The 17,300-nt window shown below is 45.5% G+C and overlaps 1 protein-coding gene across 1 annotated transcript; it reads left to right on the top strand.

Moving 5' to 3' along the window:
• The first annotated feature begins 2,964 nt into the window (after nt 1–2,964).
• On the top strand, nt 2,965–15,612 carry LOC119402014 (receptor-type tyrosine-protein phosphatase S-like). The gene is made up of 6 exons (XM_037669048.2): nt 2,965–3,067; nt 4,538–4,571; nt 5,406–5,726; nt 9,401–9,712; nt 13,087–13,389; nt 15,281–15,612. The coding sequence occupies exons 1-6, from the start codon at nt 2,996–2,998 to the stop codon at nt 15,610–15,612; spliced, it is 1,374 nt and encodes a 457-aa protein (XP_037524976.1). The 5' UTR covers nt 2,965–2,995.
• Nucleotides 15,613–17,300: the final 1,688 nt, after the last annotated feature.

Genomic DNA, 17,300 nt, shown 5'->3' with positions numbered 1-17,300 from the left:
CGAAGAAATGGTTGGATTACTTCAAAATATCGCGGTTAAAATTTGTAAAATTTGTGGGCTGCTATAGTCAAATAGTATTTAAAACTAAATGCCGACTTATCGGTAATACATCATTTGAAGCCCATAGAGTTTACGGGGGCATTGTTTGAGACTCTATAAAAAGTTCCTTAATGGCGAAGCGAGCAACCCCGGGCCTATATCCCATGTAGAGCAGAGGCTCCAGACGAAAGAATAACCGGTTCTGTAGCTTCCAGGTCTTAATTCTATTTCGAAGATGTAGTTCAACTATTCTTCTCATGGAATATGGGAAACGGTGACAAGATAGAAAGAAATGGCTCCTTTTTTTTAGGTAGCGCAGAAGACAGCAACACAAGACAACGAAGGCCACCGGACAAGGCGTTCTGGTCTTGTTTGTCTTGTATCGCCGTCTTCTGCGCTACTCTAAAAAAATTAAGCTTGACCAAACATCGAAGTGGTGAATCATTTCATCTTAATCACATAAAGAGCAGAAGAGGAGTCCGCCAAACCTGACCTGCGCAAATAAAAATTTAGGGGACGCAAAGGGGTAACGTCAATTCGTGATGGCGACCTGCATTACCCTTGAGCTACAAAATTCGCCAATAGAGGGCACTTGCTGACAATTATTAAATGCGAAGAATTTCTTAGCGAACCAAAGGCACTTTGACCGTTTCTATCTATCTATCTATCTATCTATCTATCTATCTATCTATCTATCTATCTATCTATCTATCTATCTATCTATCTATCTATCTATCTATCTAGACGGGCGCTCTCGCGATTGCCTTCTAAACTTGGTAGGCTCCAAAATTAGCATAAGAGGACATGAGTGTCTGACGAAGACGATTCACATTAGGGTGACCTGATGCGCGTTTTGTCCACTTTAGGGAGCGCACACATCGAGGCACACTAATTCATATGTCATGACATGAGTAACGTGACTGCCTGGCACGTACGTCATGAAACTCTTTGCACCAGTCGAGTGTGGCACATATCCAATAACACGGCCCGTGGTATACGGGCATGCGCCAGAGTTGATTCGCTGTCTATGTCTACCCAGGGTTACTGAGAACAGGAGGAGGAAGGAAAGAAACGAGAGGCAGGAAGGTCAACCAGACGGGCGTCCGGTTTGCTACCCTACACTGGGGGGAAGGGATGAAGGGAACTTAACGCGATAGCGCCAAGGAGCCCCTGTCGCAGAAAACCCTGTGTGACAGAAAAGCCCCCGCCTCAGAAAATTGAAGGCTATCAACATTTTTTGGCTTATAAGCAGCCCAACGTCAAATTTCCGTTAACATTTTTTTGTTTACCCCAAATTTCTATTTAAGTGAGTCTCTATTATTCGGTGTCCACTTTATAAGTGTTTAAACGCAGCGAAACATGATTGGCACCTCTATGTCGTAGTCAACGGTGCGAAATTATCCCTATACGAGCAGCCCAGAGCGAGGCAATGTAGGTCCAATGCTCCGAATCGTGGGGTTTTCTTCCGGTAGACGGATCAACATCCGGTGAAGCCTTCCACGCTGCTTTCAAGTGACGTAATGGCAGAATATAAGTGCCCAAGATCTCAATTTTTGTGTTAATTATCTTCTGTTTGTAAGCTTTAGTTTTAGTTTTTCCGGCGCAGTATATGTTTCCGTTCTTTGTAGTTCATTGATACTTCATATGTACTAGCACTCTTCTGTTTCTGTTTATTTGATATAACAACCTCGTGTACACTGACGCACATCAGTTCTATGCTGTCATGTATGCGTTCATTATTAAGACTATTCACACCCGCCGCGGTGGTGTAATGATTATGGCGCTCGACTGATACCCCGAAAGGCGCGGGATCGAATCCCGGCTGCGGCGGCCGCATTCCGTTGGAGGCGGAATGTTAGAGGATCGTGTACTTATATTTATGTGCACCTTCCCGGAGCCCCCCTCTAATCGTGGTTTTGGGACGTAAATCACCAACAATTATTATTATTATTATGATTATTATTATTAGTAGTAGTAGTAGTAGCAGTAGTAGTAGTAGTAGTAGTAGTAGTAGGAGTAGTAGTAGTAGTAGGAGGAGTAGTAGTAGTAGTAGTAGTAGTGTCGTATGACGGTTTATTAACAAAGTACTGACGACTTGTGCAGTCGAAGTAGCGCCGGTCCAACAGGAACGCAGATCACGCGCACAGCAACAGCCGACCGAGCGTGGCTTCTTCCTCCTCTTCACTACAATTGTAGTAGTAGTAGCAGTAGTAGTAGTAGTCGTTGTAGTAGTAGTAGTAGTAGTAGTAGTCGTTGTAGTAGTAGTAGTAGTAGTAGTAGTAGTAGTGGCAGTAGTAGTATTGTGGTTGTTCATTGCACGTAGTACGTCTTCCTGGGAGCTTTGTAACTGCTGCGACACGTGCGCCCAGCCCAATCAGTCACATGGACATTGACCCGAATCAAGACAAAATAACAACATAACATTAAAAGAACTGTGCGTGGGGTGAAGTCACGGGTAGATAAGAAGAACGGGAAAGTGGGAGTGTTGCGGCAGACAAGCGCGTCTGCTACCGCGATAACTGAACTGGGTCGAGCTGCGGTTCAGGAAGCGAGCTGAAAACAATAAAAAGGAAACAGGATTGAAGATTCCTTTTGACTAATGTTTAATTGCAGACATCAAAGATCCCACTGTTGTGCACTTAACTGCACTACTAAAGATAGGCACATACACTATAACAACATTACCCGACATGTTAAAAAAAGCATTTGGCACAATCGTAAAATCGATCCATTCCTTTGTATTTCTTCGGAAGGAAAAAAAAAACGAAAAGAGGCTTCACTTCAAGGGTTCTTTAAACGTTGAGTAACAGGAAATTCGGCTTATGAACTTGAATAGACACTTCCGTTTGGTTCGCCGGAAGTTTGGATGCCGACTGCGCTTTCCTGGCGCCCCCGACAGCGACTCTCTTCACGACATCTTCGACGCCAGACCAAACAGTATACGTCGGTCTGGCAAATGGGTTCGCCTCCTTTTATAGTCATTGTAGTGCCTGTTATTAATGTTTTCGTGATCCAACGCGATGCAACCGTAAGTCGTTTCTGTTTACTCTTAGCATGTACAACATCCCGCCTTGGCATAGCTCAGCTGATATGGTGTTGCACCGCCACGATCGAGGTTGTAGGTTCGATTGAAGTAATAAAACAGCCGTGTTCAAAAGCACCCGTGTACTTAGCTTTCGGTGCATGTTAAAGAACCCCAAGTTGTTAGCATTATTCCGTAATCTTCCCACTTCGACGTGTTCTATTGTGATATCGTGGTAATGGCCTTTTAATACGCCAGAAGTTGATTCTGTTCACGTATGTAAATACTTGTAACCTCATATAAGAGCAAGCTGGTGACAAAATGTCTGCAAGACTGAATAAGTCGTTCAAGCAGGAGCTAAGCCACTCAAGGAGGGCATTAGGCAGATAACCAGTCATATGCTAGTATTTACCTGCAGTAACCAGTAATGGCATTTTTTAAAACCTTTTTTTTTTGCCCTCGCCCAATCTTATTCAGCGACGGGTCACTGCTAAGTAGAATATTGTTAACTGTGATTTGAAATTTATTCCCCAAAACTATCTCTTCCAATTATGAATCCAAGAAGATCATTTCGGTGATACCAAGATAGAATAGAAATTAACCTACCCTACATGAAAAAGCTAGATATCGCATTTTAGTGCACTTTGGGATGCGTGTGACAGCGAAACATGTAATCAACAATAAGCGTACACGGATGCAAGTACTGTACGCTTGATTGCCTACTTACAATTCGCATAATAGATATATCTTGCTGTTGTGGCAACAAGATCTATCTAACATCTTGCAAGCAAAGAGAGACGAACAACAAATAATCAGAATGTTGATGTTGCTGGTACAACTCATTCTGTTTGTTGTAAAATTCTCAAGTGTTCTATCCACTCCCTCCCAAATTTTTACCAGCGTATATGCCCGGCAGGTCAATGACATTGAAGGGACACTAAAGAGCAAAACGATTTTTCTCGCATTAGTAAAGTAGTCTTCCACGATACCAAAAACACCACGCTTGGTGCGAGAAGACGCTTAAAAGCGAGAAAACGCGCAAAAAGAAAATACAAGTGGTGACGCCATCTTGGAATTCCCGCACCATTTGCCGTGACGTCACATATTTTTGACGGCGCCTGCTTGGGCCTACGTAGTTCCTAACCGGCTAAATCGAAGTACATTGTCCTCTGAGGGGGCCAGAGACTTGGCATAACGAGTTTGTGGAAATTTCGTCGGGCCAGTGGCGCAAAAATACGTTAAATGCTCTTTGAAATGTTTTACGTCACGAATTACAAAGTTCGGCGCGAAATTTAAAAATGAAACTTCGAACTTGCTTTTCTCCTCTAATAATAAACCTATGGTGGTGAAATAAACTACACAAGTGTTCTCGGAGCACACTTTATCAATCTAAACCAATTCATTGTTTCTCTTTAGTGTCCCTTTGATAAGTGAATACTAAGATGCTTTTTTTTAAAGCATTTTTCTTTTTTTTAGGTACCTCCACATGGCGAGTGTGTTCCAAACTCCGGTAAGGTTGTTTATGATTTGCCAAAGTTTTAATCTTTCCTATGTTAATTGTTGCTCTGTTTTAGTAGGTTACTGTTTGCCATAAGCCTGCTAACGCACATCAACAGCTGCTGCTGACTACAGCCAAAGCCTGCTAAAATTTGTTCCGCTACTTTTCTTATGTGTAATGCATGTAATCCACTTCTCTCGGTAAATCATTCGGGCCTTGAGGGTAAATAAATAAATAAATAAATTATATGCTACGGCGGCGTAGACAGTCCGGTTAAGCTCGGTCTAAATTTGCTTGTTTAGCTACAGGTACGTTACTGACACCTTATGTGCAGAGCCATTTTTTTATCCTCACTTCGGCGTGTGTGTGTGTGTGTGTGTGTGTGTGTGTGTGTGTGTGTGTGTGTGTGTGTGTGTGTGTGTGTGTGTGTGTGTGTGTGTGTGTGTGTGTGTGTGTGTGTGTGTGTGTGTGTGTGTGTGTGTGTGTGTGTGTGTGTGTGTGTGTGTGTGTGTGTGTGTGTGTGTGTGTGTGTGTGTGTGTGTGTGTGTGTGTGTGTGTGTGTGTGTGTGTGTGTGTTATGGATCCACCAATACCAATCATGAACTTAGTGTGGATTCATAAGCTGTCCACTTGTCAGTCCTAGTTGGTGAAGTTCAAGGTAGAGAAATAGACCACTGTTTACTTGCATCTTCTATGCGGTCTTTTCGAGCTTTTTTTTTATCTTCTATAGGAAGGTACGAGACGGCTGATTAGCTTTTCCAATGCATCTGAGGTTTGTCGCCTAATGAATAGAAAGAATGAAATTAGATATCAATGTCACATTGAACCTCGGACTCACTCTCACAGTTCTTCCGGATGTGACCAACCTGACCCTGGTATCAACCGAGAACACATCGTTCACGGTGTCCTGGGAGCGTCCCAAGGATGACTTCGACTATTATCGAGTCGAGGTCACCGGCAGCAGCAACGACGACTCTGATGACGGACCGTATCGCGTCGGTTCGTGCGCGAACGGCTCCATCGTCGATGCACACAAGACGCAAGTCACCTGCGACCACATTGAACCCTGCTCCAACGTCACCTTCAGAATACGCACCTACGCAAAAGGACCACCTGAGAGGGCATCTCCGGGTGTTGCGATGGATGGCATCTTCGTTCCTGGGCAAGGTGACGTCTTGTCTTATTAACGCGTGTCTTAAATATATAGTACACTGTGTATCAGTGCTGGGCAGTATCGAAGATTCATGTATCTTAGATACCATCTTAGATACTCTTTGGGTATCTTATATCGGTATCGCGATACTTCTCGCAAGACGTATATCAGTATCTGTATTTCCGATACATTGAAGAATGTATCGTGTATCTTAAGATACAAGATACTGCGATCGCACCACCACCGTGCGAAACAAAAAAATTGCACCGTCTCCCACTCAAGGGAACCATGAGGGGATGCGAAGCAGCATTGGGGGCGCACACCAAGTTTCAGTTACGTTCACTCGGCGTTTCCGTTAGTGTGTGAGGTTGGTATTCAGCGTTTGTGTTATCATTACGTTGTGTTTGTGCGTTGCTTTCCGTTAGCGGCAAGTGAACGAGTGGCGCCGACATTGACGTTACAACTCATCCGAACGGGAGCGAAGCGAGAATGACGGAAGCCGGCCGAGCGCGCGCGCTTATATACACATGAAATGGGGGAGGGAGAGGAGAGAGTGGGTTACAGGCTGTATTTGGCTGCGGCGCGGCTGCATCACGTGGGAGGAGAGGCTGCGCCGCGGCTGCAGCGCGGGGGAGGAGAGGAGAGAAGGCGACCGAACACCTGCGTAAAGGAGGAGAGTGGGAGAGAGAGTAGGCGCAGGCGCAGTGGAGTGCGGCGCCACCACCACCACCGGACACAGCCCCGAGCAAAAGCTGCTTCGCATCTAATAAACGTTGGCTGAACGCCACTTCTCAAGATGATACTGTTGCCACTAAGTCACCAGAATTTAACTAAAGGCAGTGACATTTATTTATCTTTCCACCAGGTTTTCCGAGCGAGGATAGGCGATGAGTTCTGAGCGTTCCTATTGGTTGAGCAGAGTTACGTGGTGGCGCTCGCGTCATCTCGACAGGCAAGCGCGCAAACGTCTACGCCCAGCCGACTTTTTTGTTTTATCGTTTCTTTGGTCTTTTTAGTTTTGCCAGTGCCATGACACTTGGAACTTAGCCACTGTCCTGTGCCGCGTGCTCCAGTGCGTGTAACATCTTTAGCACAGATTCTGATGGCGCTGTACTGTCATTATCGAAGTTTCGCTCGCTTGGTGCTTCGTTACGAAGTCTGAAGAATGCAATAACTGTGGGTTGCTTCGCGTCTTGTGGCTTTCACACACATCGGTTGTTTGAAGGATCTCGTGGTGTAAGTTTGACTTACATGCAGTGAGATTGACTTACATGCAAATAAGATTCTAACAGCTATAGCACCACCGGTACCGATGCTGGATCTAACAGAACAAGCATTCATCTAACAGGCGCTATCTTGGCGTACGTCTCTTTTTTATTTTATTCAAAGAGTTTTTAAAACCATAATATGATTGTTAGCACAAGTTTCTTCTTAGCTGTCCTCTTTTTCCATCCATACATCCCTTATGTATCTCTATATTTTTTCCGGTCTACTAACTGCAATATGCCTTTAACGTGCTTTCAAGGTAAGCTCTCTGCTTTATTCTTACTTTCAAGTGTCTGCGTCATTTCTGCTACTGTTTACATACTAATATTCCACTTGCATTCCCTGTTATGTAAAGGCGATGTTGAGAACAAATATATAGCAAAATCCGAGTGCGCCTGGAGTATACAGTAACGAAAATTCTGCTTACTACTAAGTAACATAGTGAAATTGAGTCTGCGTTATAATAACGTAAATCATTAGGAGCCATCTTAAATATGTTAGCAAAAGTATTCGAGAAACATTGTTATACCAAATGCTCCGTTTTTCTTGTGAGGAAAACGCAGCATTATATATATATATATATATATATATATATATATATATATATATATATATATATATATATATATATATATATATATATATATATATATTTGTTTTCCTTGTTTAGGCTTCCCTAATTTCTTTCACTGTTACTAATCACCGGGTAATCGCACCTATAAAGGGCAATAGTGCGAATAGTGGCGCTGCCCTGCGGTGCTTTGTGCAACTGCACAATACGCCGGAAACGTTTCTGAGCTGTACATGTTCTTGGTGACGTATACCTGTCCGGCCATCCATTTTTGCGAAAACAGTAATACGTTTACGGCCAAGGCAGAACTCCACAATAGTATTTGCGCCATCGTGCGGAGGCTTCTCATTCAACTTCTGATGATTAGATGGTAACCCGCTTGCTGGTAGGCAAGCAGAGCAGCTATTCTGATCAATTACAAAAGCGACAAGCAAAAACCCCTCTCAGCGAAGTGTATAAAGCACTGCAATGTTAAGCATCTATAGCAACGCCGATAAGTTGTTTTAGAATGAAACTAATATACCTTGAGCAAGAAGCACACAACTTTTGAGATACTAACACATTTTTTATTCAAATGAAACAAAATTGGTCGCAGTTAATAAATTTTCAAGCGAACATCTTTGTGCATGGGCGTTTAGTGCTACATTATATAGAAATATAAGAACCTTGAGAATGTATCGAAGTATCTTAAGTAACAATTGGAATGTATCGTATCGGATACAATCACTGTTGTAGTATCTTGTATCTGTATTTCAAATACTTCTTGTCTGAGTATGTTGTATCGTATCGCGGTACAATTTCAAAGTATCTTTGCCCAGCCCTGCTGTGTACGCCTTAAGTACAGATAGAGAAGGACATGGAGGAAGAAAAGGCTTGGCTGAGGTTTAACTCTCGTAAACCTATAGTTATCACAAGCCACAGTTATGCATTGCTTGGTTTTGCAAGGAATATGGGCACAGGTGGCTGCTGCAGTAGCTTCGATCTTGGCACGCTTCCTGACTTGATAATCTTCTGCATGACTTGCAAGAAGGCTAAGGCCGCTCCAATAACCACATTTGCGCTGTGGACTGGATGCACGTCTTAGGGTTGCCCTAAAGTGAGGGGACTATATCCTCCCCTCCCCAACTTACCATCGTCACTCAATACTCTTTTGCTTCCCTATCCCCCTTCCCCGGGTAGAACTGCAGGCCAGAGCAAACTATCGCTCAGGGCGACCTCTCTGTGATTCTGTGAATAAATTCTCTCTTTCTCTCTCTTTCTCCGTGACGTGCTTCTGCCCTCCCTTTGCTCCGGTGTTTCAGCAGGCAACTTTGCCTCTGCTTGGGATCTCGCAGCTTGTCGTCTATAGCTATATCTACTGGATGATTGCATTCAGGCTGTCGCTCGCACTGAAACGCACTTGCGAATGGCGGTAATGAGCGACCAAGCACCGCCGAAGCCGCCATTAAACCGTCGCCTAGTGACGTGGTACCATAGCTGCTACGCCCCTCCGCAGCGGATCACGCGGCGTGACTTGCAGCGAGAGAGATACAAGAACAAAAGAGCAGCATCTGCGTCTGTAGCGTCCGAGTTGGCCGAGAGCCACCATTTCGCAACCAGTTAACCAGGATTTTACAAGCTATTGATTTCGTTCTACAATCGTCTTCGAACCTTCTTTAATACAGGGAGGTATTTATTGCTGTAATCACTTATTTCTTCGATTCCTGTTGTAGTCGTTGTCGTCGTCGTCGCGGTTGTTGTTGTTGTTGTTGTTGTCGTCGTCGTCGTCGTCGTCGTTGTTGTTGTTGTTGTTGTTGCTGTTGTTGTTGCTGTTGCCATAAACGTTTTTTCCTTCGTCCATTGACGCTACAGGCCCAGGCACTCCGAGCAATGTGCTCATATCTTGGTCGACGCCATCGCTAAGTCGGCTACATTGGAGACACCCTGACGATGTATCTGGCAACATCCAGGGATACAGGGTGAGGATATGCCAACGGTACCGGTCGTGTGACGTCGAGCAGGAAATGGCCGGTTGCGAGGAGCATCCCACGTCAAGCAACGAGTTGCACTTGGATACAACGCGAGGGACACAGTACTGCGTCCTGGTGAGCGCAAGAGTGCGGTGCGGGGGACAAGTTATCATGGGCCATCCAGTTGTTGCGGAGGTCATGGCGCCCTTGTCTGGTGAGATGGCGTCGTCTTATTGCTTCATTGTTTTAGCTATTGTGCGATGTCATTGCACGTTAAAGAACACCAGATGGTCGAACTTTGCGAATCCCTCCACTACGGTGCGCCTAATAGTCATCTCTTTTAGCAACAACATGTAGGTTTAGGCGAGTCGGTTCATGATGCGAAAACTAGAAGCAGCGCGAGAAAGAACGACGACAAAAATAGGAACACACACAAGAGCGCTAGCCCTTTTGTGTGTGTTCCTATTTTTGTCGTCGTTTTTTCTCGCGCTGTTTCTAGTTTTCCAGTCATCTCTTGGTTTTCGCACGCAAAACCCCAGGTATTATGATGTTTTAGCTATCGGACCGTCAAATGGCCGTTAGCTCGGAAAAAAATCGTCCGTGTGCGTAAATATGAAGCCAACGGCGTATGTGTGGCGATGAGAGAGGGAAAGGGCGACGACGGTGGAGCTATGACGCTTATCTACCACGCTGGGTTCCTCTCAGATAACGGAACTGAGAGCCAGGCCAGATTGTTTTGATTCAATTTTGAATTGACTTCTACCGCGCAGGATACAACTCGGACGACATAGAAGCGCATACAGCCAGCGCTAACCCTCAGATGAGGACAACGCTGGGGTCAACTGTGGTCAGTTGAATCTCACCTGGTTGACTCTCACCTGCTCTCACATGGTGACTCTCACCTGGGGTGGCTCTCAATTGACCAAGTGACAATCAACTGACCAGGCTGATTTGGTCAAGTTAGAGTCACCCCAGGTGAGACCAGGTGAGAGTCACCTGACCTCAGTTGGCCTCAGCGTTGGTCTCAGTTTAGGGTCAACACTGGCGGTGTGGGCTTCTATGTCGTCCGAGTTGTATCATGCGATGCACAAGTCATTTCAATGACGTTACTTACACACTTGCTAAGAGGTCATCTGCTCTTTTATCTCTTAGCAGATCATCTAGCGTGCCTTTCGATGTGACTACCATTGGTTCGCTACTCGCAGGACACGAAACTGCATGCGCGCTATGAGCGGGACATGGCATGCCTGATAGCAAAGTGCCGAACTGGTGTCTTCAGGAAAGTAAATGCAAACGAGCCGTATAACAATTGCTGTTGTGGGACAAAAATATATATATAATTTTGCAAGTTGTGCGAACTGTTTTATAGCGAAGCTTTGTATTACCAGGACCAACGCTTTTCTTCGCACGCGTGGACATAAATCCTTCTCTGAAATTACACATGCAAGATTAAATGATTTTGCTGTCTTTTCAATATCTCGCCAATTACAAAAGCTGCATATTCCCGGCGAAAGTGTTCCAGGAACAGAAAAGCACCGGAAGAGCCATTGAAATTATTCGATTTAACAAAGCAGAAATCAGTGCAAAAAAAAAACACATGATGGCAGTGCGCGTGAGAACACTGCAAAGGCCGTAGCGTTCACCGCAGGCATTTCCCGTGTGCTCAAAAACCCGCCTAGCAACGAATTTCACTTGCGTTCTGACTATCATATCGTCAGGCTTCGGTGCCACCATATTGGGCTGTATACACTTGCCATTTTTTTATCTTCGACAACTAAACGAACGGTGCTTCGTTCGACGCATACGCATTTAATCGGTTGTATTGGTGCATTAGACTTTCATGGCCTTATCAACTTGCGTCGCGATATACAAAAATAGGAAAACATTCGCTTAACAGCCCAAGGTGGCGACGCCCACGTGTCTTACGCAAAATCGTGTAACAGAGAGTTACGACTCCCTGTTATCAGCGTGAGCACGATGGGTAAAACGCACTTATATAGTCTTGCACTGAATCATTTCATGAAGTGCATTGCTTAGTCGTTCAACGCTATACGTCACACTGGTCGTTCGGATCAGGTGATGGCCGTGCTAGGCGTGGCCAACCACCTTGGTAGCGTGTATTAGAGCATAATCCTTCTTTTTAATAGCCGAGATGTTTAAAGAATTTTCGTTCCGCCGTTTCGCGTGACCAGAAAACTAAGCTGCGCCTAGAGCGTGCAACGCAATAACTCGACCAGCGCGCACTCTCTTCATCCTCTTCTTCATCTAGGATGGACTATAAATAAAGACAGTTTGCTCTTGGCGACGTACATTCGAGAAAGAGGATAGTTACAGTACATTTTTTCTATATCGCCTAGTGATTTGGCGGATAATAAGGACCGTGGCCAGCATATCCATTGACTTTGACACGATAGATGTGCAATGTAGGCGTTTTTTTCAGTGCGTGTGCCTCCCGTAGGTCGGCGAACTCACTCATGAGTCGACTCACTCAGGCTCAGATCGAGCCGTGAGTCGGAGTCTGAGTGAGTCCGGGTGAGTAACACTTTGGTGAGTTTTAGTCCGGTTGAGGAAAATTTCAGCGAGACCGAGTCCGAGTGAGCCCTAAGCGCAAAATATATTTCTTGAGTGACTCTGAGTGAGCTCCACACTTTTTTGCCGACATATGGTTCTATCTACACAACTACATCTTTGATATCAGGCTTATGTCGGCTCACGTTTATACTCACGTCGACTCAAAGCACTAGTGTTCATACACCAGCTCAATATTTATTGATCAGAGGCGTGAGTCACGGAGGGGGGGGGGGCAGGTGAACGCCCCTCCGCCCTCCCCACAAACTCTTTCACAGGTAGTTCTTGATAAAAATGTATCGTGTGAGTCATTTCTTTCAATAAAAAAGTGCCCTTACTGGACTGCGACCACTGATAACTCATATTTGAATGTACGAGATCAAAAGGCGCCAAGTAGAGCACCATTTATGCAAGATATTGGCGTTGGCACCATGGATGAAAAAGCTAATTATGCGCTAACGGACTCATGAGTCGATTCATCCAGACTCACTCAGACTAAGATGGAGCCGTGAGTCTGAGTTTGAGTGAGTCTGAGTGAGTAATATTTTGGTGAGTTTGAGTCCGAGTGAGTCCGGCTGAGAAATATTTTAGTGAGTGTGAGTCCGAGTGAGTCCCGTTGAGGAAACGTTTGCTGAGTCTGAGTCCGAGTGAGCTCTAAGGGCAAAATATCTTTCATGAGTGAGTCTGAGTGAGCTCCACATTTTTTGCCAACCTATGGTGCCTCCTGAAGAAAGTAAGAGAGAAGCGTAGAATAGATAAACAGAAGGAAAAGGAGAGAGAGAAACACAGAAATAAACAGGAACAGGAAGAGAGGACCTCGCTAATTAAAGCCACACTAATTAAAACCATATTAATTAGGACCTTGCTAATGAACACCGTGCTAATTACGACTTGCTAATAATATAGGTCGGCCACAAACTCTGCGCCACTAGTCATGCTGCTCACATTTTGTTTTAAGAGTGTACACTGCTTTGCAGCGCCACTGACGCGCTCATCGTTACTATTGAAATATTGTCGCAGCCTTTCCACGTGTGACCAACCTAACCCTGGTATCGGCTGGGAACAAATCCTTCACGGTGTCCTGGAAGCGACCCCAGGAAAAGTTCGACTATTACCGCGTCGAGGTCAGCGGCAGCGGCGGCGTCGTTAATGTCGGTTCGTGCGCAAAGGGCACCATGATCGACGCGAAGGAGACGCGGGTCACCTGCGACAACGTCGAGGACTGCAGCGATGTCACCTTCAAAATACGTGCCTACAACAGAGGGCCACCTGAGCGTGGATCGTTTAATGCAGCCTTCAAGGACGTCTTCATACCCGGCCAAGGTGACTTTTTTTGTCTTATCAACGCTCGACTTGAAGGGGCCCTGTAATCCTTTCTAACATGGTGAGAAAATGCTACTTACGGGTTGCCGGGGCTCCTGCGAACATGTGAGCCAAACATTACTGCGCAGCATACGGCATGGAATTTACAATTAGATTTCGAGAGCTAGAAATTGCTCGCTCTCCTCTCGACGTATGATGTCGTATACCACCAATCAACAGCGTCGTATACCCAAAAGCACGCGGACACGGCCACTCGCTCATTTGAGTACCGTGAGCTGCATAGTTCCCGCAGGCGCCACGGCGTGCCGCGACGTGCCGCGACGTGCGCGCGCCGCGCTCTACAGCGGCGTGCTCGAGAACACACTGAAAGTGAGCCGCGCCTGCAAAGAAAACCAGAAAACAAAGTGGTTGAGGCCATAATAAAATCTAATTGTTATTCTTTCCTATTGTATGTACCCCACTCCTGCAATAGCCCTGCATTGGGCTGCAGTATTTGAAAATAAATAAATAAATAAATATGGCGCGCGATGACGAATGGGCGTAGCTTCTTGCCCATAATCATATCGTTCTTCATAATCGTATCGTGCTTTCGGAAATATAATTCAAGAATTCAGTTTAAGTTAACGCTAATTAGTACATCTCGAAAGTGGGAAAAAGATAGCCGCAATAAATGTCGGGCGAAAGTCAATCGCGTTGACTGTAAGCGCAAACGAATAGCAGAACGCTTTCAAAAAATTATTCACATTATGTAAACGGAACGACTGTGTTTAATTAAGGCGTACTTGCTGGTCCATTGAGGAGGAACATTTAGCCAAAGCCCTGGAGGCCTGAGCTTTCCGCTCCGGCAGTTACAAGTGGAGGGAGGCGACTGCGGGAAATGTAAGGGGGTGCAGTACAGCGGTGGAATAATTAGTTGGTCGGCTTAAATCGTTGAGCGGCCCGTTGAGCGAACACAATGAAGTTGTAAAAAACACATCCAGCGCTAAATGTAGTTAAAATGCAGCGCTAATGTCATTCTTGTGTAGCGATTGGTGTAGTTACTAATTCTGCACTAAATGGAGCTCCGCTTCTATGAAACCTGAGAAAGGGCATAGCACGGGTACCCATGCGATTCCTGTTGCGCTATTGTTAGTCTCTGTCTATGAATGATCTCTCGCGGGAGTTCGTAACACCGGCGCCGGAGAAACACCAGCGACAGGAGGAACCGCACGCCTGGCGAGAGGCGGTGGCGCCCTCTGTTGGGCGGCGCGAGTATCAGCCGCATGTTTGCGAATCGTTTTAAGCGATTTTAAATTAAATATTGCGATTACATCTTCGTTATTTCTGTTAATTATATAATTTTAGACCTTGTTCGTTTATTTTGACCCGGTTTTGAGCATTGCTATCCTTGTTTTAGGCCTGCATCGACCACTTAATTGTGAGCGTGATCACGCCACGTGAGATCTACGGATAGACGACAAGCCGGACCTCCAAAGTCAAGTGCTCCGCACTTCAAAAAGTCGCACGTCCTACGTCTGGTGACGACATGTTGTGCAGTCACCGTATGACGTCATAATAACGTCACAGACAGCAGAAATGTGCGTGGTCGTCATGACGTCACGTGATGACGTCATCACATGCCAACGTCGCTTGGTCAAAGATAGCCTACCTCGGAGGTAGTTCAACAATGAGTGAGGTGCAGAAAGCTTCAATTGAGGCGGGAGGAACAATGCAACGGACTGCGAAAGTCAGGGTAATTTAATGCGAGTCTCTCGTTCTGCGGCTCGTTATATGTTGCGCGAGGTCTGGTCCTTGATTGTATAACTTAAGGCATTAAGAAATGCGCAGGAGGCTTTCGCACTTTAAGTGTTACAGAAAGTGTAATATGTTCCCGAACTTTTTCGCCCTACAGCCGCAGACTCACCGAACAACGTGCGCATACTCGGGATATCGCCATCTCTGAGCCGGCTGCAGTGGGAACCACCGGAGAACATATCTGACAGTCTTCGTGACTACACCGTGAGAATATGTCGCTGGTACTGGCCGTGTGACGCGAAGCCCGACTTGACCGGTTGCGTCGAGCATCGCACGTCGAACAACTGGCTTGACTTCGAGACAACGGAAGGAACATTTTACTGCGTCCAGGTGAAGGCAAACACACGGTGTGGTGATCAAGTCATCATGGGTCTTCCAGCCCCGAAAGAGGTCATGGCGCCCTTCCTTGGAGAAAAAGCGCATAAATAAACTGTTTCAAGTGAACTGGGGTTCGGTCTTTTTTTTAGCCCTAGATGAGTAGCTACCTCTTTCGAGCAAAGCACACCTTCCCCGCTTCTTGTCCTTCACGGGTTACTGAATTGCCCGTGTTGCGCATTTTGAATTCCGCCATCGCTATTACACGAGAGAGTGGAGTGAGACGGGATGCCTTGGCGTTCTATGGCCATTGTAGGCTTTGCGCCCTTAAACCTCAATAATAATAAAAACAGGAGATGAGGAAACAAAACGGACGCCGTTGACGCGCGCAGAATGGCGCTACGAAGTCGTTCGTTTCACACGCGTAGCCCAACTGACGCGGAGTTAACACATAACAGTGATACAGGCGAAATACAGACTCGCTGAAGGCGGGGGCGCGCAGGGCAGACTTAGTTATGTAGCCCAACAGTGCCGCACTTCCTTTCTCGCTTGACCAGAAGCGTAACTTGGCAGGCGTAAGTTGGCCACTTGGGTAGGCATGCAGCTCCAGCAGCAAAAAGCCCTCGAGGTTCTCCAGGGGTGCCATTCTGGACACTGTCAAATTCCGCCATATTGTTAACTTTTGTAATGCCGCCATTTTCAGCCAATCAGAGAGCCCGTACCGACCCTCTGAGCCAATCAGAGTTGGCAACGTGGCGCAATTTGACAATGTAACACAGTAAACGGTCGCCACGATCCTTTTCTCCTATACCACTTGTTTCGCTCTAGCGAGTGATAGCATTGATGGAATTCAAAATATGCGCCAGGGTAGCCGATGATGTGTTAGAATTCGCACAATAACGAAAATAAAGGGGAGAAGTTATGTTAATTTACTCGCCTATTTCGTCAACCTCATAACTCAGTCAAAATAAACACACTCGCTTCGACAAATACTCCGCGTAACGCACAACGTTCACTTAAGGCAATTTTTTTAACCGTATATCTTTCAGCGTGCATCGACAGGCACCAAACGGTTTCTTCACAACTTTTATTGGACATCCATAACTATAAGCCCAAACTTGCATTGTTTAAGAAATCGTTGTTTAATCCAGTTTAATAATGTCTTATCTGTCCCACATGTAAAAATGAAAATTTAAGCGGTATTCGTAGTTGTAAAAATACTAATTCTGAATCCATTAACAAGGAACTTGAAACGTTCGTCACTCACTACCCTGATGATTCCTACTCCCCAAACACTTGAAAAAATAAGCGCGGAGGATGACGCAGCGCGACGAGAGCAAGCTAGGACCCCAAAGGAACGAATAACACGTGCAGGACAAATTATTACTAATTGTTACTGATTGAAGAAGTTGTTACTAATACTAAAAAAAAAGAATCTTACTAACTCAAGAGGTTGAACGGGTCAATTTATGAACAAAAAATAACGTAGCTAACCAATAAGTTCCGCATACTCATCTTCACACATTCGCAAGAACTCTGGTTGACATCACACCTGAAGCACCTTCTGAAATATAAAAAAGTATTTCGATGCTTCAAACGCGCAAACACTGAAAAGCGTTGGATGGCGTACTCCACTGCTGACTAATCTTACAAGAATTGAAATTTCGGCAAGCTTGTAGGTATTGAAATGACCTTGCGCTCTGACACAGAAACTCGATAAGGCTTCTGTCGGAGGGGGTGCGCAGATCTGGTGTCGATCTTGTGACGAGTGCGTGTGTTGGGCGCCTGAGGTCTGTGCGACT

This window comes from Rhipicephalus sanguineus, chromosome 8 (genome assembly GCF_013339695.2).
Source record: "Rhipicephalus sanguineus isolate Rsan-2018 chromosome 8, BIME_Rsan_1.4, whole genome shotgun sequence".
Taxonomy (NCBI): Eukaryota; Metazoa; Arthropoda; class Arachnida; order Ixodida; family Ixodidae; genus Rhipicephalus; species Rhipicephalus sanguineus.
The sequence above is the reverse complement of the archived record's forward strand: the minus strand, read 5'-3'. Positions and strand labels throughout refer to the sequence as shown.

Coding starts and splice junctions, on each gene's coding strand:
- LOC119402014 (XM_037669048.2), top strand. CDS start 2,996: ATGGGTTCGCCTCCTTTTATAGTCATTGTAGTGCCTGTTATTAATGTT. Junction 4,572..5,405: donor CGAGTGTGTTCCAAACTCCG/GTAAGGTTGTTT, acceptor TCACTCTCACAG/TTCTTCCGGATGTGACCAAC. Junction 5,727..9,400: donor CATCTTCGTTCCTGGGCAAG/GTGACGTCTTGT, acceptor TTGACGCTACAG/GCCCAGGCACTCCGAGCAAT.